Source organism: Rhincodon typus, chromosome 14, assembly GCF_021869965.1.
Source record: "Rhincodon typus isolate 14 chromosome 14, sRhiTyp1.1, whole genome shotgun sequence".
NCBI classification, from domain to species: Eukaryota; Metazoa; Chordata; class Chondrichthyes; order Orectolobiformes; family Rhincodontidae; genus Rhincodon; species Rhincodon typus.
The window spans coordinates 66,763,637-66,790,373 of NC_063345.1; the positions used below are offsets into that span (position 1 = coordinate 66,763,637).

Here is a 26,737-nt window from a genome sequence, read left to right on the forward strand (position 1 = left end):
TTCAAGAGAACATAGTTGCTGACAATCCACTGAGTTCACTTTCTCTGATCCTTGTGCAGGCCTTCAGCTGCTGAAGATTGAAGAGACCAACTGTTCAAGTGCAATGAGTATTGGTATGTTGTGATCTTTTCATGCATGCAGGAGCATGGCTGCAATGTAGTTGGGAAACAAAACTAGAGCCAATTATACAGTCTTGTTCATTAGTGACAGGAAATACAATAAATAAGGCATCATTCTGCATCACACTGGTCATCATATTGTCATAGAATGATCCCAGTCAGAGCAAGCACCTTCCCCTGGCCTTCCAGGTTTGCTGTGTCAAATGTCTTGGCCAACTGAACAAACACCATGTGGAAAGTGAAAGCTCTTGTACTGTTCAGGACCAGAGTACAAAAGTACAGAGGTAATGCTGAATCCAGTTTAACCACTGGTTGGCCCCCAGTTAAAATAGGGACTATTGGACAGCTTATCTTCAGAAGCATGGCCGAGACAGAGGGAAGACATAGAACAGATTCACCATGATGATACCAGGCACAATGAGCTTTAGTAACGAGAACTGAGTCCAGAATCAGAGAAGCAAACATGTTAAAGGTGTGATTCAAGGGATATCTTATGAGGCATTTGAATGAAAAATAGTTCAAGGCAGAATCCAAGAAAGTTCTTAAAAAGAGATTATTTTCTTGACAAAGAAATCTTAAAAGCAAACGGTGAAAGGATATTCAATTTTTCTGGTTGTGAGCAAGTTCCAGAAGATAAAACGCTTTTATCAATTATTTTGGACAGAAGGAAACCATTCGGTCCAGTGTGGCTGTACTGCCTGTTTGAAAGAAGCTATCCAATTGGACCTACACTTTCCCATTGGTCTGAAATAGATCCAGCTCCCTTTTGCCTTATAAATGTTAAGGATAAAAACCTCTCAGATTTTCGAGGACAAAGAAGCTGCCATTTAACCTGGTGTTATGTGATTTCTCACCTTCCCCACCCCAGTCTAACACTGGCACCTCCACATCATGTGAATTAAAGATGGTAAACCCTCAAAGAAATAACTCGATAAATGTGTCTCAAATATTTACTTCTTTTTACGCCAAGGAGCTCTGGCTCTAACTGCAATTTGCATCAGCACCTTATTAAATCAGCCCTCCCCAAGTATTCACGCAAAGTGAAACAGCAGCTAATCTTTTCAGTTGAAATTAGCCATTTTGGCAGCCACTTCAAAGACTTATCTGCTTCTAATAGTTGTTTATGTTCATAGCTAACTTTGGCTCACCAAAGCACACTTGTATTTGAAACAAGAGGTTAGGACTTCAGGTCCCACTCTTTAAACTTGAGCAATATACAGCAGGAGGACACTCCCAGTGCAATACAAAGGCAGTGCTCCTGAAGGTGCCGCCCTTTGGACGGGATGTTAAACTGTCTGCTCTCTCTAGCCAGCCACTTTTCGAAGATGGATAGATGGGTCAACTGGGATCACAGTAAACCAAATCTCTGTCTAATCCGCCCCTCCCATCCCACTGACCAATCCCCACCACTCCGTACCTGCACTCACCTATCACATCCCACCTACCTTCCCCAGCCCCACCCCTCCTCTCTCTATTTATTTGCCAGCTCCCTTCCCCCTCCCCATTTTGGAAGAAGGCCCAAACGTCAACTTTCCTGCTCCTCTGATGCTGCCTGGCCTGCTGTGTTCATCCGGCTCCACACTGTGCTGTCTCTGACTCCAGCATCAGCAGTTCTTGCTATCTCCGAGTAATTTGTCTTCTGCTGCTTTTTGGGAGTTTGCTGTGCACAAATTGTTTCCAACATTACAACAGTAATGGATGAGTAGTTAATGCTCTGGGTCATCCCAAGGGTGGTGAAAGATGCTGTGCAGAAGCTAATTCTTTCTGGGTCTCCAGTAACAGGGCAAAGCATTTATCAGTTAAATTATAGAATTTGCAGAGGTAACTAAATACGTATTGATAAAAATACTTCGTTATTGACACTCTCACTGCCCATCAGCTTACTGAGAGAACAGGAAATGGTTTAATAGTCTCTCCATTCACAGTTAATATTCCACATGACTATGTAGAGAAAGGCATATCACTTAATGATAGGTGATCTCTATACTGGGGTTATGGTGATACGTTTTGTACAAAGCATGGATTATTGTGAAAATGTTATCTATACTTTATTTTTGTAAGGCATCATGGAAAGAATTACGGCAAAAATATTTCAATGCTTGTCAGTATGATTCTATGGATTTTCTGAAGTCAAAGGAATTTGGGATGTAATTTGAAACCATATCCAGAGGGATCTGGCAAGATTTAGATAGGGAGCAACTGTTCCTGCTTGCAAGAGGATTGAAAAGAAAATGGTACAGATTTAAAACGTTTTGCAAAAGCAGCAAATGTGAGGTGAGGAAAAAAAATCATTGTCACGGTGGCTCGGTGGTTAGCGGTTAGCACTGCTGCCTCACAGCACCAGGGACCTGGGTTTGATTCAAGTCTCGGGCGACTGTGTGTGGAATTTGCACATTCTCTCCGCATCTGCGCGGATTTCCTCCGGGTGCTCCGGTTTCCTCCCACAGTCCAAAGATGTGCGGGGTAGGTGGATTGGCTATGTTAAATTGCCCATAGTGCCCAGGGATGTTTAGGTTAGGTGGGTTAGACATAGGAAATACACAGGTAGGGGAATGGGTTTGGGTGGGATGCTCTTCGGAAGGGCGGTGTGAACTTATTGGGCCAAATGGCCTGTTTCCATACTGTCAGGATTCTATGATTTTTTGGTAAGTGGTTCAGGTCTGGAACACACAGCCTGGAAGTGTGGAGGAGGCAGATTGGACCAAGGCACTCAATGGAGCATTGGATATCATTGACATAGGAAGAATGAACAGGATTACTGGGAAAATGCAGGAGAATGGCACTAGGTCAAAGAGAGCCAGTACAGGCAGCATAGGAAAATTGGCCTCCTTCTGTACCGTAGCCCTTCTGTGATTCTCTGCTTCCCAAAAATAAAATCTGAATATTATTAATGTAAAATGTGTGCACTTGGAAAATGCCATCCCTGCTGTCACTCCAGTGCTGTACTGAGCTGTTAGATGTCTTTTGCGTGGTAGATTAAAACAAGGTCTCCTTGCCCTATGCAGAAACATGTTAGCCAGCGCTAGTGCCTCAATCAGCAACACCAAAGAGATCATTTGCTAATCAATCTTATTTGCTGCTTTGTGGAATCCTGCTTCGTTGAAATTAACTATCCCATTTATGGCAAAGAATCAGAATGGGAAAAACCACGCAAAAGGTAAGATCTTCCTTTCTCCTTTGGCTACACTTTTGCCCATTCTTACCTGACAACACTCACTCTAGTTCCATAGTTTCTCTCAGAACTACCACAACTATTTCCTCATCCCTTCTAAGCAGCTCTTACAATATCGATTATTAAACAAGTGTTGTTCAACTGCAATGGGATGCAAAGTGCTATAAATATGAGCGTGTGGGCAACAGAGAGAGGGACAAGACTACAGAATGGCACAGGGTGAGATAGGAGAGTGCCTCTCATATTTATCTCACATCCACATGTTATACTGAAGTCTCTTATGCCTTTGGCCAGGTTTTCAATGGACCAAGGACCTGATGTGGGCAGGTTTTGCAAATCACAATACCAGAAATGGTGTGGGCATCCTGTCATTCCATTTCAATAGATGGCAGTGAACACCCCAGACTTCAGAAGTGATTCTGGTGGTGATCGTTCAGGAGTTGCTGAAGTCAGGGAGGGTCCCACAGAACTGGAAAAATAGCTAGTGTACCACATCTGTTTAAGACGGGAAGGAGGCAGAAGACAGCTAGGCTGGTTAACCTGACCTCAGTTGTTGGTAAGAGTTTAGAGACCATTATTAAGAATGAGATTGTGGAGTACTTGAAAGCACATGGCTTTGTCAAGGGGAGGTCACGCTTGACAAATCTGTTGAAATTATTTGAGGTGGTAATGAGCAAGTTAGACAAAGGAAAGCCAGTGGGCACAGTCATACAGCATGGAAACAGACCCTTCGGTCCAACCGGTCCCCATGCTGAACATAATCCTAAACTAAACCAGTCCCACCTGCCTGCTCCTGGTCCATGTCCCTCCAAACCTTTCCTATTCATGTATTTATCGAAATATCTTTTAAACGTTGTAATTGTACCCACATCCACTACTTCCTCAGGAAATTCATTCCACACATGAACCACCCTCTGTGTAAAAACATTGCCCCTCATGTCCTTTGTAAATCTCTCTCCCCTCACTTTATAAATGTGTCCCTCATGTTTTGAAATCCCCCATTCTAGAGAAAAGCCAACTACCATTAACTCTAAATATACCTCTTACTATTTTAGAAACTTCTATCAGATCACCTCTCAACCTCCTACACTCCAGGAAAAGAAAGTCCCAAACTATCCAGCCTTTCTTTACAACTCAAACCTTCCATACCTGGCATCATCCTGGTATATCTCTTCTGAACCCTCTCCAGCTTGATAATATCCTTCCTATAACTGGGTGACCAGAACAGGCCTCACCAATGTCCTGTACAACCTCAACATGACTTCCCAACTCCGATACTCAAAGGACTGAGCAATGAAGGCAAGTGTGCTAAATGTCTTTTTAACCACCCTGTCTATATGTGACGCAAATTTCAAAGAATTTATCTGCATCCCTATGGCCCTCTGTTCAACAGCACTACCCAAAATCCTACCATTAATTGTATAAGCCCTACCCTTGTTTGTTGCACCAAAATGCAATATCTCACTTTTATCCAGATTGAACTCCATCTGCCATTTTTCAGCACATTGATCCATTTGATCAAGATCCCTTTGTAATCTTAGGAAACCTTCTTTCACTGTCTACTACGCCACCAATTTTGATGTTATCTGCAAACTTCCTAACCATGCCTTCTATATTCTCCTTCAAATCATTTATATAAATGACAAACAAAAGAGGACCCAGAACTGATCCCTGTGGAACACCACTGGTAACAGGCGTCCAGTCTGACAAGCGACCCTACACCACCACTCTGTCTCCTGTCATTAAGCCAACTCTGTATCCAATTGGCAAGCTCACCCTGAATCCCTTGTGACTGAACTTTACTTACTAGTCTACCAAGCGGAACCTTGTAAAAGGCTTTCCTAAAGTCCAAGTAAACAACGTCTACTGCTCTGCCCTCAATGTTTTTGGTAACTTCCTCAAAAAACTCAATCAAGTTTGAGAGACATGATTTTCCTCGTACAAAACCATGCTGACCATCCCTAATCAATTCTACTTCTCTAAATTTCCATAAATCCTATCTTTTACAATCACCTCCAACAATTTATCCACAACTGAAGTCAGACTCACAGGTCTATAGTTCCTCAGTTTCTCCCTACAACCTTTCTTAAACAAAGGTACAGCATTAGCCACCCTCCAATCATCAGGTACCTCAGTTATAGATGATGTAAATATTTCTGCAAGGGGTCTCTCAGTTTCCTCCTTTACTTCCCACAATGTTCTGGGATACATTAGATCAGGTCCTGGAGACTTATCCACGTTTATATTCTAAGACCTCCCAAACTTCCTCTTATATAATGTGAACTGTTATTAAAATATCAAAGTTTATTTGTCTGAATTCTCTATTTCTTTCTCCACAGTAAAAACTGATATGAAATATTCATTTAATATCTTGCCCATCTCCTGGGTCTCAACACAAAGACAACCTCCTTGATCTTTAAGATGCCGTACCCTCTTTCTAGTTACTTTCTCGCTCTTAATGTATTTGTAGAATCTCTTTGAATTATCCTTAACCTTATCTGCCAATGCTATCTCAGATCCCCTCTTTGCCCTCCTGATTTCTTTGTTGATAATGTCCCACTCTTTATATTGATTAAGAGATTCAATTGAAGCAAGTTGTCTATATCTAAAATAAGATTCTTTTATTCTTGACTAGAACCTCAATGTCTTATTCATTCATTGTTCCCTACTCTTATCAGCCTTACCCTTCACTCTAACAGGAGCATAATGCCTCTGAACTCTCGTCATCACACTCTTGAACACCTCCCAATTGTCAAATGTCCTTTTACCTATGAACAGTCTACTCTATTCAACTTTTGAAAGTTCTTGTCTCATACCATTAAAATTTGCTTCACTACAATTGAAAACTTTAACTTTTATGGAAGGTTTATCCTTTTCCATAACCATTTTGAAACTAATAGAATTATGATCACAAGACCCAAATTGTTCCTGCACTCTTACTTCAGTCGCCTGCCCTGCCTTATTACCCAAAAGGTCTAGTTTTGCTCCTTCTCCCAGTAGCAGCATCCACATATTAGAGAATTTTCTTGAACACGTTTGACAAATTCTTCAGTATCCAAACCTTTAACACCATGGTAACCCCAGTCAATGTTGGTAAAATTAAAATCCCCCATTATTAGAACCTTATTATGCTTACATATATCTGAGATCTCCCTACATATTTGTTTCTCAATTTCCCTCTGACTACTGGGGAGCCCACAGTACAATTCCATCAAGGTGATCTTTCTCATTTCTGATTTTACCCAAATATTTTCATTGGATGATTTTCAGAAACATCTTCTCTAGTTACAGCAGTAATGTATTCCTTAATCAAAAACACCATGCCCCTCTTTTCTTGCCTCCTTTTCTATCTTTCCTATAGCATCTAAAACCCAGAACATTGAGCTGCCAGTCTTGCCCATCTCTCGCCAAGTTTCTGTAATACCCTTGGCCTCCAAAATCCCATGTTCTTAAAAATGCAGAGTTCATCAGCCTTACCGGCAAGACCCCTTGCATTGAAATAAATGCAATTTAATTCTTCGGATTTACTACATACTCTGACTCTCTCTTGTCTTTCTTTTCTAACTGACGTGCTCTCCTCACATTCAGAACCTTCCCCATTAATCCTTCTATTTATACTGCTATTTAAAATTCCTCCTCTGCCCCTCTCTATCAGCATAAAGTCTCCCTTAATGGAATGAGCAAATTTCCCTGCTAAGATATTGGTCCCTTTCCAGTTTAGGTTAGACCCATCTCTTTTGAACTGGTCTTTTCTATCTCAAAAGACATTCCAATTGTCCAAAAACCCGAATTCCTGAACAATATTCCAGCTCTTCAGCCATTGATTTATCTCTCTTAATCTTTTGTTCCCTTCCTCGTTTGAGTTTGGCATTGGGAGTAAACTCAAAATGACCACATTCTAGGTTGTATTTTTTAATCTTCTACCTAATCTCTTAAATTCACTCTGCACTGCTTTAATCTTTTCCCTAAAAATGTTATTCTCACCAATGTGTACAATAATTTCTGGCTTCTCAATCTCAATTTTAACAATATGCTTGAAACTTTTAGAGATGTCCTTAATCCTAGCAGCAGGAAAGCAACAAACCATCCTAAATTTATGCTCACTGCCACAGAATCTCCCATCTATGCCCCTGATAGGAGAATCCCATATGATAATAATTCTACTAAATCTTGTCAAACGCTGCCTAACATAAGATTCATTCCAAGTGTCCAGTAACTGACTGCTCCTTCCATTTTTGTCGGAGAGACTATCCCCTTCTACAGTTCCAAAAACTAAATATCTATTTGATAGAGGAATGGCCACCAGAGACTTTTGAACTACCTTCTTGCCTTTTCCAATAGTCACCCATCTATCTGACTGATCCTGCTGTGTAATAACTTTTCTAAATCTACTAGCCATCTAACACTGACATATGGCCTTCATAACATTAAGCCTAAAAAAGAACTTTCAATAACACCTTATATAAAACAAAATATCTTTCATTACCTCCAGAAAATAACGTTAATGGAAAAAAATTTCAAAATATATATACATCAAACGTATTAAACTTAAATAAAATCAACCACTTAGCTGATTAACTGAATAAGAAAAAAATACTCCGTTTCAATAAACTCCTCAAAAAAAAAGTCCTCACCAGAGCCGACCACATGTAGGATTCCCAAACGTAAACACAACTCCTTAATTAAAAGGAATTGTTTGGTTTTTCCAAAAAAACTTGTGCAATGTCAAGAAAACCTCAAAAACACAGACTTTATTCTTTATAACTTCTGAATTTAGAATAAAAAACCTCAGCTATTCACTGTAGACCCTGAATAGCTCGTTTACAAAAAAGTCCATTTGAAAAAAAATTGTAATTTTTTGTTTGGTTTTTTTGAATGTTAATGAAACAAAATAAATAACATTCTTGTATTAGTAAAATATAATGACTGTAATATCTGTAAAAATACTGTTAACAAATCTTTAACTAAGCCTGCAATCCCAGGAGCGGCTGCAAAATCCATGCTGTCTATTTGAATTTCCAGAAGGTCTTTGACAAGGTGCCACACAGGAGGCTACTAAGTAAGGTAACAGTCCAAGGTGTGAGGGGCAAGGTACTGGCATGGATAGAGGATTGGAAGATGGGCAGAAGGCAGATATTAGGGATAAAGAGGTCTTTTTCAGAATGGAGTCGGTGACTAGTAGAGTTCCGCAGGGGTCAGTGTTGGGAACACAACAATTCATGTTACACATTAACAATCCGAGCAAAGGAACTGAGGACATTATCACTAAATTTGCAGATGACGAAAGTTAGGTGAAGGGACAAGTTGAGGAAGTGGGAGGCTGTAGAAGGACTCGGATATGCTAGGTGAGAAGTGGCAGGTGGAATACAATGTGGCAAATTGTGAGACAATGCACGTTGGTAGGAAGAATAGAAGCGGAGACTATTTTCTAAATGGGAAAAGGCTTTGGAAATCTGAAGCACAAAGGGATGTATGAGTCCTAGTTCAGGACTGGTGGTTGCCAATATAAGACAGTCATCAAGAATTCCAATTGGAAATTCAAGAGAAACATCTTTATCCGGAAAGTGGTGAGAAACCTTTAATATTCTAGACAGGTTAAAAGCATGAAGAATGTTCCCAATCACTGAGGAGTCTAGAACCACAGGTAACAGTTTCAGCATAGAAACGTAGAAGATATGTGCAAAAGTAGGCCATTTGACCCTTGAGCCTGCTCTGCCATTCAATATGATCATGGCTGAACGTTAAGTTCAATACCTAACTCTGCTCTCCTCCAGTGTCCCTGATCCCTTTAGCCACTACAGCTATGTCTACCTCCTTCTTGAAAACACAATGTTTTGGCCTCCACCACTTTCTGCAGTAGTGAATTGCACTGGCTCACCATTCAGTGAAGAAATCTCTCAACTTAGTCCAAAAAGTTTTACCCTTTAACCTTAAATGATGCTCCCTGGTTCTATCCTCCCCCACAATTGGGAGCAGCCTTCCTGCATCTAACCTGTCTAGTCCTGTTAGAATTTTATAATTTCTATGAGATTCACCCCTCCTTCTTCTAAACACCAGTGAATACAATCTTAATTGACTCAATCTCTCCTCAATCTGCCTTCCAAAGAATCAATTTGGTAAACCTTTACTGTATTCCCTCTAGATAAGAACATCCTTCCTCGTATAAGGAGACCAAAACTGCACACAATATTCCCTGTATAATTGCAGCAATACATCTTTGCTACCGTACTCAAATCCCCTCGCAATGAAGGCCAACGTACAGTTTGCTTTCTTTACTGCCTGCTGCACTTACATGCTTACTTTCAGCAACTGGTTCATGAAGACCCAGGTCTCATTGAACATCAATTTACAGCCATTCAAATTATAATGTGCCTTCCAACTTTTGCTACCAAAGTTGAGAACCTCATGTTTATCCACATTATGCTACACCTGCCCCACTTTTGCCCATTCACTCAGCCTGCCATAATCACACTGCAACATCTCTGCATCCTCCTCACAGCTCACCCTTCCACCCAGCTTTGTGACATTTGCAGATTTTGTGATAGTACATTTAGTTTTGTAAGGATATGGGCTCAGCCATTTAGGACTAAGATGTGTAGAAATTTCTTTACAGAGTGAGGAGTCTGTGGCATTCTCTGCCACAGAAAGCATTTGAGGCCAAAACATTCATTTTCAAAAAGGCATCGGATATAATTCCTAGAGCTAAAGCCACCAAAGGGTATGGAGGAAAAAGCAGGAAGAGGGTAATGAGTTGGATGATCAGCCATGAAAATATTGAATGTTGAAGAAGGTTTGATGGGCCAAATGGCCCACTTTTGCTTCTATTTTCTGGTTCTATATATCTGTAATGTGGAACCCCTATCAGGGAGTGGTTGAAGCAATAGATCAGCATATGGAGGAGATGAAATAGGTGTTAGGTGAGTAAAGACAGAATGAGAAATAAATTAAGCATTATTGTCAGCAGGGATCAGTTGAATGGAATAACTGATTGGTGGACTTGGCTATATCAGGCATGCTTTCAAAAGTCTGCCAATGATACAAATCGCAAAAATGTAATCAAAATGAGAAGACTTCAGGAACATATAGAAAGAACTGCAAAAAAGGCTGGCAAATGAAATTTATCATAGAACTTTGAAGTGATGCGGAAATAGAAAAAAAAAGTGAGAAAATTCTGCTAGACAGTTCTAGAAAACTGACTATACAACAGCTGGGCTATTAGGCTGCATTCAAGGCAACACACTTTAAGAGGGATGTCAAGGCTTGGAATGCCACTGAAGAGATTAGCTACAGTGGTACCAGATATGAGAATCTTCAGTCACACGGGCTAAAAGAGCTGAGGATAGGCTCCTTTAACCATGGAAGATTAGGGGGTAGATTTAATAGCTGTGCCCAAAACTGTCACTGATTTTGATAGAATAACTATTTTCACTGGCTGAAGAGCCTTCATCCTTTTGTGTATTGTACTTACAAACAAATTAAATATCAGATATCAGCCACAATATCCTGCAAATTGACTGTGAATTGCCTCTGGATATATTAATCTCTCATTTCCCATGTAATGTGCTTTATTATCATTCATGTTTTCTGCTCTTAGCCGTTAGCGCTAACTGAAAGGTGCCACTCAGCACCACATACCCCAGCACAAATAAGCATTCACTCTTCCTGCACCTTTGCACAGTAACAGCAGTGTGTGCCATCTATAAGATGTACTGCAAGAAGGCTCCATCGGCAGCACCTTCCAAACCTGTGAATTCCACCACCAGAAGGTCAAAGGCAACAGATACATGGGAACATTACCACCAGCAAGTTCCCCTCCAGGCCACACACCATCCTGACTTTGATAAGAGAAAGAGACAAATGGAGGTAGGGGATGGAATTTCAGAATAAAAGTCAATAATCCTGCATGATTTGCAATAAACTTCCATGTCATACCTCTTTGACCAGCAGGCTTTGTGCTAGTTTTTCAGCATCTGAAGGCAACGTAGACTGGATGGTTCTCCTCTGTCGTGGAATTGTAGAGATCTATTCAGGAAAAATATATCTGTCTTCAGGAATGATAGTTTGCGAGGAATACATGTACACTTTTTGAATGGTAAAAATATTGATTTACTGCAGAGAACATAACATAAGAACTAGGAGCAGGAGGCGGCCATCTGGCCCCTTGAGCCTGCCCCGCCATTCAATAAGATCATGGCTGATCTTTTTGAGACTCAGCTCCACTATCCTGCCCGCACACCATCACCCCTAATTCCTTTACTGTTCAAAAATTTATCCAGCCTTGCCTTAAACATATTCAGCGAGGTAGCTTCAACCGCTTCACTGGGCTGGGAATTCCACAGATTCACAACCCTTTGGGTGAAGAAGTTCCTCCTGACCTCAGTCCTACATCTGCATCCCTTTATTTTGAGGCTATGCCTCCTAGTCTTAGTTTCACCTGATAGTGGAAACAACCTCCCTGCCTCCACCTTATCTATTCCCTTCATAATCTTATGTTTCTATAAGATCTCCCCTCATTCTTCTGAATTCCAATGAGTATAATCCCAGTCTACTCAGTCTCTCCTCATAATCCAACCCTCTCAACTCTGGAATCAACCAAGTGAATCTCCTCTGCACCCCCTCCAGTGCTAGTATATCTCTTCTCAAGTAAGGAAACCAAAACTGCACACAGTACTCCAGGTGTGGCCTCACCAGGACTCTATACAGCTGCAGCATCGCCTCCCTGTTTTTAAACTCCATCCGTCTAGCAATGGCAGACAAAATTCCATTTGCCTTTTTAATTACCTGCTGCACCTGCAATCCTACTTTTAGCGATTCACGCACAAGGACACCCAAGACCCTCTGCACAGCAGCGTGCTGCAATTTTTTTACCATTTCAAACATCGTCCATTTTGCTGTTATTTCTACCAAAATGGATGACCTCACACTTATCAACATTGTACTCCATCTGCCAGACCTTTGCCCACTCACTTAGACTATCTATATCCCTCTGTAGACTTTCAGTGTCTTCTGTACATTTTGCTCTACCACCCATCTTAGTGTCATCTGCAAATTTTGACGCACCACACTTAGTCCCCAACTCCAAATCATCTATGTAAATTGTAAACAATTGCGGTCCCAACACTGATCCCTGAGGCACACCACTAGCCACTGACCGCCAACCAGAAAAACACCCATTTACCCCTACTCTTTGCTTTCCACTAGTTAACCAATCCTCTATCCATGCCAGTACGTTACCTGTAATACCGTGCAACTTTATCTTGTGTAGCAGCCTTTGGTGTGGCACCTTGTCAAATGCCTTCTGGAAATTCAGATACACTACATCCACAGGTTCCCCATTGTCCACCATGCAAGTAATGTCCTCAAAGAATTCCACCAAATTAGTTAAAGATGGCCTACCCTTCATGAACCCATGCTGGGTGTTCCCAATGGGACAATTTATATCCAGATGTCTTGCTATTTCTTCCTTAATGATAGATTCAAGCATTTTCCCCACTACTGAAGTTAAGCAAACTGGCCTATAGTTACCTGTTTTTTGCCTACCTCCTTTTTTAAACAGTGGCGTCACATTGGCTGTTTTCCAGTCTGCAGGAACCACCCCAGAGTCCAGTGAATTTTGGTACATAATTACTAGGGCATTTGTTATTTTCCCCATCACCTCTTTTAGTACCCTGGGATGCATTTCATCAGGGCCAGGAGACTTGTCTACCTTTAGGCCCATTAGCTTGCCCATCACTGCCTCCTTAGTGATAATGATAGTTTCTAGGTCGTCACCTGCTATAATCTTCTTGCCATCAGTTTTCGGCATGTTATTTGTGTCTTCCACTGTGAAGACCGACACAAAATAACTGTTTAATGCCTCAGCTATTTCCTCACTCCCAGTTACTAAATTGGCCTTCTCATCCTCTAACGGACCAATATTTACCTTCGCCACTCTTTTACGATTTACATATTTATAGAAACTTTTGCTGCCTGTTTTTATATTCTGAGCTAGTTTACTCTCATAATCTATCTTACTTTACTTTATAACTTTTTTTGTGGCTTTCTGTTGGCCTTTAAAGATTTCCCAGTCTACTAGTTTCCCACTAATCTTTGCTTTTTTGTATGTATTTTTTTTAATCTGATACTTTCCTTTATTTCCTTAGACATCCATGGCTGACTATTTCTTTTCCTACCGTTCTTCCTTATCACTGGAATATACTTCTGCTGAGGACAGTGAAAAATCGTTTTGAAAGTCCTCCACTGTTCCTCAATTGACCCACCATAAAGTTTTTGCTCCCATTTCACCTTAGCTAACTCCTCCCTCATCCCATCATAGTCTCCTTTGTTTAAACACAGGACATAACTGGACTTCACTGGATCTTCAGGGTCATTCCGTATCTTCACTGCACGGTAATTTTGCAATGACATTGTCCATCACCCTCAATACATTACAGGGCAATCATAGAGTCAAATAGTCATACAGCATGGAAACAGACCTGGAGTCCAACTCATCTGCACTGACCAGATATTCCTATCTGAGCTAGTCCCATTTACCAGCATTTGGTCCCTATCCCTCTAAACCCTTCCAATTCATGTACCCATCCAGGTGCCTTTTCAATGTTGTAATTGTACTATGCTCCACCACTTCCTCTGGCAGTTCATTCCATACACGCACCTTCCTCTGTGAAAAAGTTACCCCTCAGGTCCTTTTTACATCTTTACCCTCTCACCTTAAACCTATGCCCTCTAGTTTAGGTCTCCCCCACCCCAGGAAAAAGACCTTGGCTATTAACCCTATCCGTGTTCCTCGTGATTTTATAAACCTCTACAAGGTTACCCCTCAGCCTCCAACGCTCCAGGGAAAAAGGCCTTGGCCTATTCAGCCTCTCCCTATAACTCAATACCTCCAGTACCAGCAACATACTTGTAAACCTTTTCTGTACCCTCTCAAGTTTAACAAAATCCTTCCTATAGAAGGCCAACCAGAATTGTGCGCAAAAGTTGTCTCACAATGTCCTGTATAGCCGCAACATGAATTCCCAACTCCGATACTCAATGAAGGCAAGCATGTCAAACGCCTTCTTCACCGCCCTGTCTACCTGCGACTCCACTTTGAAGGAACTATGCACCTGCACCCCTGGGTCTCTTTGTTCACTAACATACCCCAGTACCTACCATCAACTGTACAAGTCCTGCCTGGTTTGCCTTACCAAAATTTAGCACCTCACATTTATCTAAATTAAACTCCATATGCCACTCTTCAGCCCATTGGCCCATATGATCAAAGCCCCCTTGTCCTCTGAGATCATGTCCTTCACTGTCCACTACACCACCTATTTTGGTGCCATCTGCAAACTTACTAACCATTCCTCCCATATTCACATCCACATCAGTTATATAAATGACAAAAAGCAGTGGACCACTACCGATCCTTGCGGCACATCTCTGGTCACAGGTCTCCAGTCTGAAAAGCAACCCTCCATCACCACCCTCTGTCTCCTACCTACAAGCCAATTTTCTATCCAATTGGCTAGGTCTCCCTGGATCGCATAGGGTTGACCTTACTTATCAGTCTACCATGCAGAACCTTGTTGAACGCTTTGCTGAAGTCTGCATAGGCAACATCTACTGTCTTGCCTCCATCAATCTTCCTCATCACCTCTTCAAAAAACTCAATCAAGTTTGTGAGAGACAATTTTCCATGCATTAAGCCATGTTGACTATGCCTAATCAGTCATAGCCCTACTAAATGCATGTAAATCCTGTCCCTCAGAATTCCCTCCACCACAACCCGAGCTACAGATCTTTATCAAAACTTTAAATTCCCTTCACCAACTTACCCACCCCTGACACAGGACTCATTGATCTATAGTCCCCTGGCTTTTCCTTGTAGCCTTTCATAAATAATGGCACAACATTAGCCACTCTCAAGTCTTCCAGCACCTCACCTGTGGCTGTCAATGATACAAATATCTCATCAAGGGGTCCAGCAATCTTTTCCCCAGCTTCCCACAAAGTTCTGGGAAACACCTCATCAGATCCTGCGGATTTATCTAGCTTTATACATTTTAAGACCTCCAGGACCTCTTCTGTAATATGAACTCTTTCAATACATCATTATTTATTTCACCAAGTTCCCTAGCTTCCATATCTTTCTCCAAAGTAAATACTGACGTAAAATATTTATTTAGTATCTCACTCATCTCCTATGGTTCCATGTACAGATGGCCACCTTGGTCTTTAAGGAGCCCTATTCTCTCCCTAGTTACTCTTTTGTTGTTAATGTACATCTTAAATCTCTTTGGATTCTCCTTAACCCTGTTTGCCAAAGCTATCTCATGTCCTCTTTTTGCCCCAGAGATATTACAAACTGCAGATGCTGGAGAATCTGAGATAACAACGTGTAGAGCTGGATGAACACAGCAGGCCAAGCTATTCTTCATTTTTCTGAAGAAGGGTCTAGGCCCAAAACGTCAGCCTTCCTGCTCCTCTGATGCTGTTTGGCCTGCTGTGTTCATCCAGCTCTACAACTTGTCCTCTTTTTGCCCTCCTGCTTTCCCTTTTAAGTGTACTCCCACTACTCTTATACTCCTCTAGGGATTCACTTGATCCAAACTGTCTATGCCCGAGACAGGCTTCCTTTATTTTCTTGACCAGAGCCTCAACTTGTCTAGTCAACAAGCATTCCCTACATTTACCAACCTTGCCCTTCACAATAATAGGAACATACTGTCTCTGGACTCTCGTTATCTCATTTTTAAAGGCCTCCCACTTCCCAATTGTCCCTTTGCCTGCAAACAGCCTCCCCAAACCAACTTTTGAAAGTTCCTGTCTATTACCTTCAAAATTGACCTTGCTCCAAATTAGAACTTTAGCTTTTTAATCAGTTCTATCCTTTTCCAGAACTATTTTAAAACTAATAGAATTATGATCATTTGCTCCAAAGTGCTCCCCCACTTACACCTCAGTCACCTGCCCTGCCTTATTTCTCAAGAGTAGGTCAAGTTTTGCACCTTCTCCAGTAGATACATCCACATATTGAATAAGAAGGTTTTCTTGTACACACTTAACAAATTTCTCGCTACCAGGCCCTTAATACTATGACAGTCCCAGTCTATGATTGGAAAGTTAAAAGTCCCTACCATTACAACCTCATTATTCTTAAAGATATCCGAGATCTCCTTACATATTTGCTCCTCAATTTCCCGCTGACTATTGGGGGGCCTAAAATATAATCCCAATAAGATGATCATCCCTTTCTTATTTCTCAGTTCCATCCATATAACTTCACTGGATGTCGTCTCAGGAGTATCCTCGCTAAATACAACCATAATGTTATCCCCAACCATAAACATCACTCCTCCTCCTCTCTTGCCTCCTTTTCTATTCTTCCTATAGCATCTATACCCTGGAACATTAAGCTGACAGTTCTACCCATCCATGAGCCATGTCTCTGTCATAGCTATGATATCCCAGACCCATGTTCCCAATTACACCCTAAGTTTACCTGCCTTACCTGCCAGGCCGCTTGCACTGAAGTAAATGAAGTTTAATTTATCGGGTCTTACCTCCTTCTCTGCATTGCTCTTGCCTGCCTTTTTGGCTATTTAACTTGCTTCTCTTCTCAACTGCACCAGCCTCCACCTTTTCTCATGAGTGCTTTGGTTCCCACCCTCGCTCCGCCACTAGTTTCCAAGCAGCTCTAGTAAATCTCTCTGCAAGGATTTTGGTCCCTTTTCAATTCAGGTGGAACCTGTCCTCCTTATACAGATCATTTCCACCCCTGAAGAGATCCCAATGGTCCAAAAATGTAAATCTTTGCCCCCTGCACCAGCTCCTCTGCCACGCATTGATCCGCTGTATCCTCCTGTTCCTACCCTCACCTGCACGTAGCACCAGTACTAGTCCAGATATTACTACCCTGGAGGACCTACTTTCTAACCTCTTGCCTAGTTTCCCATATTCTCTCTGCAAAACTTTTCCGTACCAAAGTGTACAACAATCTCTTGCTAGTCACTCTCCACTTTCAGAATATTCTGCACCCTCTCTGAGGCATCCTTGACCCTGGCACCAGGGAGGCAACACACCATCCTGATGTCTCACTGATGGCTGCAGAAATGTCTGTCAGTGCCCCAGACTACAGAATTACCCCACCACAGTAAATCACTTGGAACCTGACATACCCCTCATTACAGTAGAGCCAGTCACATAACCTGGTTGTCAGTACTATACTCCCCTGACAGTATCCAAAACAACGTACCTGTTTGAGATGGGGATAGCCTCAGAAGACTCCTGCACTACCTGGCTACCGTTACTACCATTCCTACTGATCAACTACCTACCTGACTGTATCTGCAGTGTCTCCCTGTTTTTCCAATCGGTGCCAAAGAAGGCCATTCAAACCATCACGTTTTTACAGGCTCTCTGAAAGTGCTATGTCACAGTGCCCATTCGTGCACTCTTCCAAATTGACCTTTTCCAAATATTTACTTATTTGAATAAACACCATGGCTTCAACTTTCTTGACAGCTCAGTGAGCACACCCGCAATGACTTGCCCATCAATTCCACCCATTCAGGTTTCTCTCCCTCTTAAACATCACTTTGCTGGTGGACCCCTTCAGCTGAGATTACCCAAATCTCCACAATTCCCCAAACTATACCTCTTCAAGAGCTTCACCAAAGCCATGCTCCCCTAGACTTCAATTGCTCGGCTTCTAAAGCACTGTGGTTTGTTTTATTGTACTAAGGGTCCACATTTTCTTCACTAACTTAAACAAGACATTTTTAATCTTTCTCCCTCCATTGCCTGAACCTCTCTCATGGGGAGATAAGATTCACTGAGCATCAACTTTAGTGCACATTTCCCTTAACTGTAGTAAAAGACTGAAGAATGATCAGATTAAGAGGTTTCAAAGAGTAAAAGGGCCCAGCGGTTAGCCCTCCCGCTTCACTGTGCCAGGGATCCAGGTTCAATTCCACCCTCAGGCGACTGTCTGTGAGGAGTTTGTACATTCTCCCCGTGTCTGCGTGGGTTTCATCCTAGTGCTCCGGTTTCTTCCCACAATCCAAACGTGTGCAGGTTAGGTGGCTTGGCCATGCTAAATTGCCAATAGTCTCAAGGGATATGTAGGCTAGGTGGGTTAACTGTGGAAAATGCAGGGTTACAGGGTTAGGGTAGAGGGGGTGAGTCTGGGTGGGATGCTCTTCGGACGGTCAGTGTAGGCTCGATGGGCTGAATGGCCTGCTTCCACACTGTAGAGATTAATTGAATAGATGAAAAGGGGAAAGAAAAATCATCCAGTGAGAGAACCAAGAACAAGGAGCCATAATCAGGACATTGATCTTAAAATTAAGATTTAAAGCCAGTCCCTTCAGGAGGATAAGTAGGAACTAGTATTTTCATTCCAAGGGTAGTTCAAAGGGTAACTCCAAAAGGCTGTGGATATTTGGGAGTATTTTGAACTTTAAAGATTGAGTAATGGTATCAAGGGGTATGGAGTGAAGGTCAATGAAAGGGATTGAGGTAGAGATTAAGGGCTGAATGACATGCTTCTGTAGCTAATGTTCCTGAGTCCAAATCCCCACCTTCCCACTACCTCACCCATGACTACTCTCCACGAGAAAAACCTGGAAGTACCATTAAAACCTAGTCAGTACACAGGCTGCAGAAATTAGTTTACTTACCGAGACCTCGTCCAAAGGGAACTGTAGAAGATCCCGCAGAGGATCACTTTGAATCTGCGCTTTCCGTTGTACAATGACATTCTCGTAATCCAATGGCTCGATGATTTTTGTTTTCTCCTTCAGAAAGACAAACAGGGAGGTTTCAACGAGAGTGATTCAACCAGCGTGAAGACAACAGATTTTTTTCTTCATCAAAATCTTAAAAGGATCTCTCTAAAACCAACTTTCAGGAATCACAAGTAGCAGGGGTTTTTTTTGCTTCATTCGTTCTTGGGATGCGATCATCACTGGCAAGACCAACATTTATTGCCCACCCCTAATTGCTCAGTTAAGTGCCAACTACATTAGTGTGGATCTAGAATCATATGCAGGCCAGAAGATTTCCTTCCCTACAGGACATTAGTGAACCATATGGGCTTTTATAACAATCAGCAGAGACACCATTTATCTCAGAATTTTATGGAATTCAAATGCCATGACTTACCATGGTGAGATTCGAATGATTTCCCCCGAGCATCAGCCTGGGGTTCTAGATTGCTTCTCCAGTGACATTCCACTATGCCACCATCTCCCTAACACTATAAAGTGAAAGTGTCCATAGTCCTGCTGGACCAGAAACTGCTCCCTCATTGGTCAGAGGTGATTATGGTGCATTCCCTAAAGGCAATTTATGAACCAGATAGGTTTCTGAAACAAATTAGTATGGTTTTTTGAAAAACTGAGCATTCTTTAGAAATCTACTAGAATTTTGAGAAGAGGCAACTGAGTTACTGAGGTAAGAACGCGATGGTGTAAGCCTTTAATTGAAGATAAATAAGGAAGCTAATTAAAATGGTTAATAACCTTTGGATGAAATAACAAAATTCACAAATCTTGAATTGTGTCGGATCTTATCTTCAACAAATGGAACAGATTTCTGGAGCAAATGATTTGAGATCCTTTTAAAACGAATGACATCCAGGTTTCCTTTCAACCACCATATTATTTGTTATCAAACAATTAGACTCAATTGTAATCAGTTCATTCAAATATAGGCCAGTGCTAATGTTTGATTTTCTATTTTCTTCAATCCTCATATAGATGTGAAGTCCAAAATACAACAGTTACAGCAGATACTTTTCCCTTTATTCTTTCATACTGTGTAGGTATCAGTGATGAGGCCTGCATTTTTGCCCTTCCCTAATTGCCCTCGAGCTGAGCAGATTGCTTGGACTTCTGCAAAATTCCTTCAGGGGATGAGGCCTTGGCTGACTGAGTGAACATTTATTGCCCATCCATAATTGATAGGGTGCTAGTGAATTGTCTTCTTCAGTCACTGGGTATAGGGGCCCCCACAATGCCATTAGGGCGGGAATTCCAGGATTTTAGAGTCATAGAGCTACACAGCATGGAACAGACCCTTTGGTCCTCTGTATAAGCATAAAAACAGACTATAAACTGCAAATGAAATATAATGCAAGCATGGAGGAGATGGAGTGCAGAGCCCAGAGTTAAAGCACAGGACATTATGTTTTCACTGCTGGATCACGAGTTCAATTCCTGGTTCCTGTTAAATCAAGTCAGAGTCATACAGCACAGAAACAGATCCTTCAGTCCAACCAGTCCATGCCAAACATAATCCCAAACAAAACCAGTCCCACCTGCCTGTGCTTGGCCCATATCCCTCCAAACATTTCCTATTCATGTACTTATCCAAATGTCTTTTAAATGTTGTAATTGTAGTCGCATCCACCACTTCCTCTGAAAGGTCATTCCACACACAAACCACTCTGTGCATAAAAAAATTGCCTCATGTCTTTTTTAAATCTTTCTCCTCTCACATTAAAAATATACCCCCTAGTCTTGAAATTCCCCACCCACTCTAGGGAAAAGACACCTGCCATTCACCTTATCTATACTCCTCATTATTTTCTAAGCCTCTATAAGGTCACAGCCTCCTATGCTCCAGTGAGGCAATTCCTAGTCCATCCAGCCTCTTCTTATAACTCAAACCTTCTATTCCCAGCAACATGCTGGTAAATCCCTTCTGAACTCTCTCTTTCTTAATAATATCTTTCCTATAACAGGGCAACCAGAACTGGAGACAGAACTCCAGAAGAGACCCCACCAAGTCCTGTACAACCTCAACATAATGTCCCAACTCCTATATTCAAATGTCTGAGCAATAAGGTTGGGCTGACTGAACCAAGTAGCCGTAAGTCTATAGGGGAAAGCTGAAGCCTATCTACTTCAGGGAGACCAGAAGGATGTTGGTTGGAAAAGTTGCACATATTTTGTTGTCCTAACTATAGAACAGTGGTGACAAAGTGCTCTTAAACTAAGAGAGCCTTTCGTTGACATTGGGTACCTGAGGCACTCAATTAGTAACAATCTTGATGAGCAGAGCTATTCATGAAACATTGAAAATAGAGACACTTTGTTACTTTGCCTATTAAAGCCCCTATTAGTGGCAGAAACCAGTTTTCTTTACAAGGCTAGAACAATAGGATAATAAATTGGGTCTACGTTCTCCAAGGTTTAGAGGGACGAAAAGTGATAGTAATAAAACCTTCAAATTTATGAAGAGGCCAGATAGGAAGACACTGAGGTTACTTCCCCCAGCTGGTTTCTAGAATATAAGAACACAGTTTGATAAATAGTAGATAATAATTTAGAACTAAGATGCGGAAAAATTAGTTCAAAGGATTTGTGAATCTGGAAATTCTGCACCTGCATTGCATTCTTTAAAGCTGGAATAGACTGATGTGTGGTCCCTCAGGAATTCAAGGGATATGGGGAGTGGGCAGGAATATAAAGCGAAGCTGATGATCAACCATGATTGAAATGAAAGGAACGGGCTCAATGGGCCTGCTCTGACTTCTTGTATTCTTGAGAGTTGCTGGTTAGCAAAGCTAGCCTACTCGAGTCATCTGAATCTTATTCATGTCTACCTAGCTTTAACTTATTGAGTGGTGCTACAACACTCACATATGCTTACTGACCCCCTTCCTGGATAGTTGGTCATTTCACTGGCCTGGGTGCCAACTTCAGACCAGACTGGCACCGTCTAATGGTATGATCTCCTCAGCTGGTCCTGAGGGAAGAGGACTACCCTCCTCTCTGCCACCCCATCCACCTGGATCTCCAGGTCCCTGTTGGCACAGCGGGATGTCAATTTCCCTCTAACCAACATTGGTCTGGGACAATTCCTGAACAGCTCTGCAGGAGCAGCCCTGGATCAGGTCCGTGACTGCTGACAGTGCTTGACCTGCTACAGCGATGGCAGCAATCATGGAGATCCCAACTGCGGCAACCCTCCCCAAAGAGAGGAAGGATATTAGGAGCACGACACAATCGGTCCTGGTGCACAGGTAAGGAGCTGAGTTTGGGAAGATAATGTGAGAAATCTCTCAGGTTTCACAGAAAGAAACCCTCCATGAAACTCACCAAAATTGACATGGATTTCTGGTAAAATTCAGTTGAATATTTTTGAGCAAAAGCTGGTAGGAGTGAGATGGCTGTCTCATGTGATGCTGCGGTATAGTCCAAACCTTTGGATCAGAGGATCTTGGCTCCAGTCCCACCTGCCTGAGCATGGGATTTCAAGAGAATTGCATTAGATAACAGGGAGGCTAGTGGAGGTTAGGAAGGAAAGTTGTGATGGGTGAGGAGGACAGCGGACAGGAAATAAAAAGTTGTGGTTTTATCAGGGGTCACAGTCTAAGGCGATTGTTTAAACCTATTAGGTAAGGATAACATTGCTGCTGTACTTAAGGAGGATATCCCTGGAAATACATCCAGGCAAGTTATTTGGGTGGAAGTGAGAAATAAGAAAGGGATGATCACCTTGTTGGAATTGTACTATAGAACTCACCTCCCTCCAACATCAGTGGGAAATTGAGAAACAAACTTGTAAGGACTCTCAGTTATCTGTAAGAATGGGGAATGGTGGGGGGGTGGGGGGGGAAGGTGGGGGCGGTGGCAGTGGTGGGGTGGGGGTGTGTGCAGTTATAGTAGGGGATTTTAACTTTCCAAACATAGACTGGGACTGCCATAGTGTTAAGGGCTTGGTGGAGAAGAATTTGTTAAGAGTGCACAAGAAAATTGTCTGATTCAGTACGTGGATGTACCTGCCAGAGAAGGTGCAAAATCTGACCTACTCCTGGGAAATAGGTAGGGCAAGTGACAGAGGTGTCAGTGGGGGAGCACTTTCGGGCCAGCGACCATAATTCTATTAATTTTAATATAGTGATGGAAAAGGATAGACCAGATCTAAAAGTTAAAGTTAAAGTTCTAAAGGGGAGAAAGGCCAATTTTGATGGTGTTAGGCAAGAACTTTCAAAAGTTGAAATGAGGCAGATATTTGCATGTAAATGGACAACTGGAAAATGGGAAGCTTCAAAAATGAGATAATGAGAATCCAAGTACAGTATTTTCTGTTAGGATGAAGGGCAAGGCTGGATGACGAGAGAAATTGAGCCTTTGGACAAGAAAAAGAAGGAAGCATATGTCAGGTATAGACAGCTGGGACTGAGTGAATCCCTAGAAGAGTATAAAGGCAGTAGGAGTATACTTAAACGGGAAAGCAGGAGGGCAAAGAGTGGACACGAAACAGCTTTGGCAAATAGGATTAAGGAGTATCCAAAAGGGATTCTACAAATACATTAAGGACAAAAGGGTAACTAGGGAGGGAATAGGGCCCCATAAAGATCAGCAAGGCTGTCTATGTGTGGAACTGCAGGAGATGGGGGAGATACTAAATGAGTATTTTACACCAGTGTTTAATGTGGAAAAGGATATGGAAGATAGAGAACGAAATAAATAGCAATGCCTTGAAAAATATCCATACTACAGACGAGGAGATGCTGAATGTCTTAAAATGCTTAAAGATGAATAAATCCCTGGGACCTGATCAGGTGTACCATAGAACTCAGTGGGAAGCACGGGAAGAGACTTCTGGTCCCCTTGCTGAGACTTCTGTATCATTAATAGCCACAGGTGAGTGCTGGAAGTCTGGAGACTGGCCAACGTTGATGAAGGCACAGCGTTGGGCGTGATCTGTATGGACTTCTGTAAGGCATTCAACAAGGTTCCTCATGGTAGACTAGTTAGCAAGGTTAGATCGCACTGAATACAGCTGGTACGGTGGCTCAGTGGTTAGCACTGCCGCCTCACAGTGCCAGAGATTGCGCCAGGTTCGATTCCAGCCTTGGGTAACTGTCTGTGTGAAGTTTGCACGTTCTCCCCATGTCTGAATGGATTTGCTCCGGTTTCCTCCCACAATCCAAAGATGTGCAGATTAGGTGGATTGGCTATGCTAAATTTCCCATAGTGTCTAGGGTGGAAAATGCAGGAATATGGTAAGGGGTGGGTCTGTGTGGACTTGATGGGCCAAATGGCCTGCTCCCACACTGTAGGGAATCTATGAACTAGCCATTTGGATACAGAATTGGCTTGAAGGTAGAAGACAGAGTGTGGTGGTGGAGGGTTGCTTTACAGACTGGAGGTCTGTGACCAGCGGTGTGCAACAAGGATCGGTGCTGGGTCCGCTGCTTTTCGTGATTTATATAAATGATTTCGATGTGAACATAAGAGGTATGATTGGTAAATTTGCAGATGACACTAAAACTGGGGGTGTAGTGGACAGAGAAGAAGGTTACCTTAGAATAAAGGATGCTGCTTGGCCTGCTGTGTTCATCCAGCTCTACACCTTGTTATCTGGGATCTTGATCAGATGGGCCATTGGCTGAGGAGTGGCAGATGGAGTTTAATTTGGATAAATCTGAGGTGTTGTATTACGGTAAGGCAAATCAGGGCAGGACTTATAGACCAATGGTAAGGTCCTGAGGAGTGTTGCTGAACAAAGAGACCTTAGAGTCCAGGTTCATAGTTCCTTGAAAGTGGAGTCACAGGTAGTTAGGATAGCAAAGAAAGTGTTTGGTATGCTTGCTTTTATCTGTCAGTGCATTGTGTATAGAAGTTCGGAGGTCATGTTGTGGCTGTACAGGACAATGATTCAGCCACTTTTGGAATACTGCATGAAATTCTAGTCTCCCTACTATAGGAAGAATGTTGTGAAACTAGAAAGGGTTCAGAAAAGATTTACAAGTATGTTGCCAGGGTTGGAGGCTTTAAACTATAGGGTGGGGCTTAATAGGCTAGGGCTATTTTCCCTGGAGTGTCAGAGGTTAAGGGGTGACCTTAGAGGTTAATAAATCATGAGGTGCATGGATAGGGTAAATAGGCAAGGTCTTTTCCTAGGGGTGGGGAAGTCCAAAACTAGAGGGTATAGGTTTAAGGTGAGAGGGGATAGAAATAAAAGGGACCTAAGGGGCAACTTTTTCATGCAGAGGGTGGTGCCTGTATGGAATGAGCTGCCAGAGGAAGTGGTGAAGGTGGGTACTAATAGGAAGGGTTTAGAGGGATATGGGCCATATGCTGGCAAATGGGATTAGATTTATACAGGAAATCCGATCAGCATAGATGAGTTGAACCGAAGGGTCTGTTTCTACGCTGTATATCTCTACGACTCTATGACTGAGAGGTGGAGAAATGTCCTGACCCAGAGAGTGGTGAGCCTCTGGAATTTTCTGCCACAGAAAGGGATTGAGGCCACAACATTAAATGTTTTGAAGGAGTTAGATATAGTTGGCAAGGCTGTAGGGATCAAATGGTATGGGGAGAACGTAGCAGAACAGTGCTAGTTGGATGATCAGCCATGATCATATTAAATGATGGAGCAGGCTTGAAAGGCTGAATAGCCTACTCCTGCTCCTAGTTTGTATATTAGTAGCAAAAAAAAAAAAGACTGCTGGGCTTCAGAGCTCAGTTCGCTAGACAACTGGCTTGAGTTGCTGAGTTATTCCAACAGTACAAGTTCTATTTCCATTCTGCACTAAGGTCACCACAATGGCTCTGCCTTCTTAACCTCACCCCTCGCCTGAGGCGTGGTGACGCTTAATGTAAACTCATGTTTAAACTAATGTAAATTCATCTCTGCTAACGAGAGAGCAGTCTGTTGCCCTCTGGCACTGTGGCACTTCCACTCTGTAATATTCGGAGGTGGTAATTTCAATGCACTGGCAATGCAGAACCCTGGGTTAATGTTCTAAGAACATGACTTGAAACCCACTACGGCAGCTAGTGAAATTTGAACTCCATAAAGTTCTGGGATAAAAAGCTAATCTCAAGCTGACCATGTAACCAATGTTGATTGCCATAAAAACATATCAGGTTCACTAATATCCATGAGGGAAGGAAACCTTAATTTAAGACAAAGATGAGGCAAAATCTTTTCCCAAGCTTTCAAAGTCTCTTCCTCAAAATGTGATGGTAAGCCCTGAATATCTTTTAAGGGAGAGGTAGAAAGATTCTTGATAAGCAGAGGAATGAAAGGTTAATCGGAGTAGGGGTGGGGTGAACTTATCAAATGGCAAAGCAGACTCGAAGTGCCTACTCTTAATTCACCTTTTCAACTTTGCAATCTTTATCACGCAAAGACTTGTTTGGTGGCTGTCAGCTATTTCTAGATGTAATGCAGTAGTATTAGAGTTAGGGGTCAGTAACTGATGAGATCAACAAGTTTCACACTGCTATTAAAATGGTCAGCTGTTGATTGCATAGAATCAGTTCTAATCCAAATAATTTTTCCAGTTTATATCAACACAGGAAGTTAACTGGCCAAGTCTATTTTCAGAAACAGGGAACATCGATACCTCACATGTTCACTTAATCTTTCAATTATCAGGGATGATTTCCTTGGCCACAGATTGTTCTGGAAGCCCAATACACTCATTTCATTT

General features: G+C 42.1%; 1 protein-coding gene across 1 annotated transcript in view; it reads right to left on the reverse strand.

The window, feature by feature from the left end:
• The window catches only part of dock11 (dedicator of cytokinesis 11), a 252,061-nt gene that overhangs the window by 186,259 nt on the left and 39,065 nt on the right, over positions 1-26,737 (reverse strand). Inside the window, exons 2-3 of the mRNA XM_048604955.1 lie at positions 18,957-19,073; positions 11,224-11,313 (exon numbers count right to left, since the gene is read on the reverse strand). Of these exons, the coding sequence (XP_048460912.1) occupies positions 11,224-11,313; positions 18,957-19,073 (207 nt within the window). The remainder of the gene's footprint in view (positions 1-11,223; positions 11,314-18,956; positions 19,074-26,737) is intronic.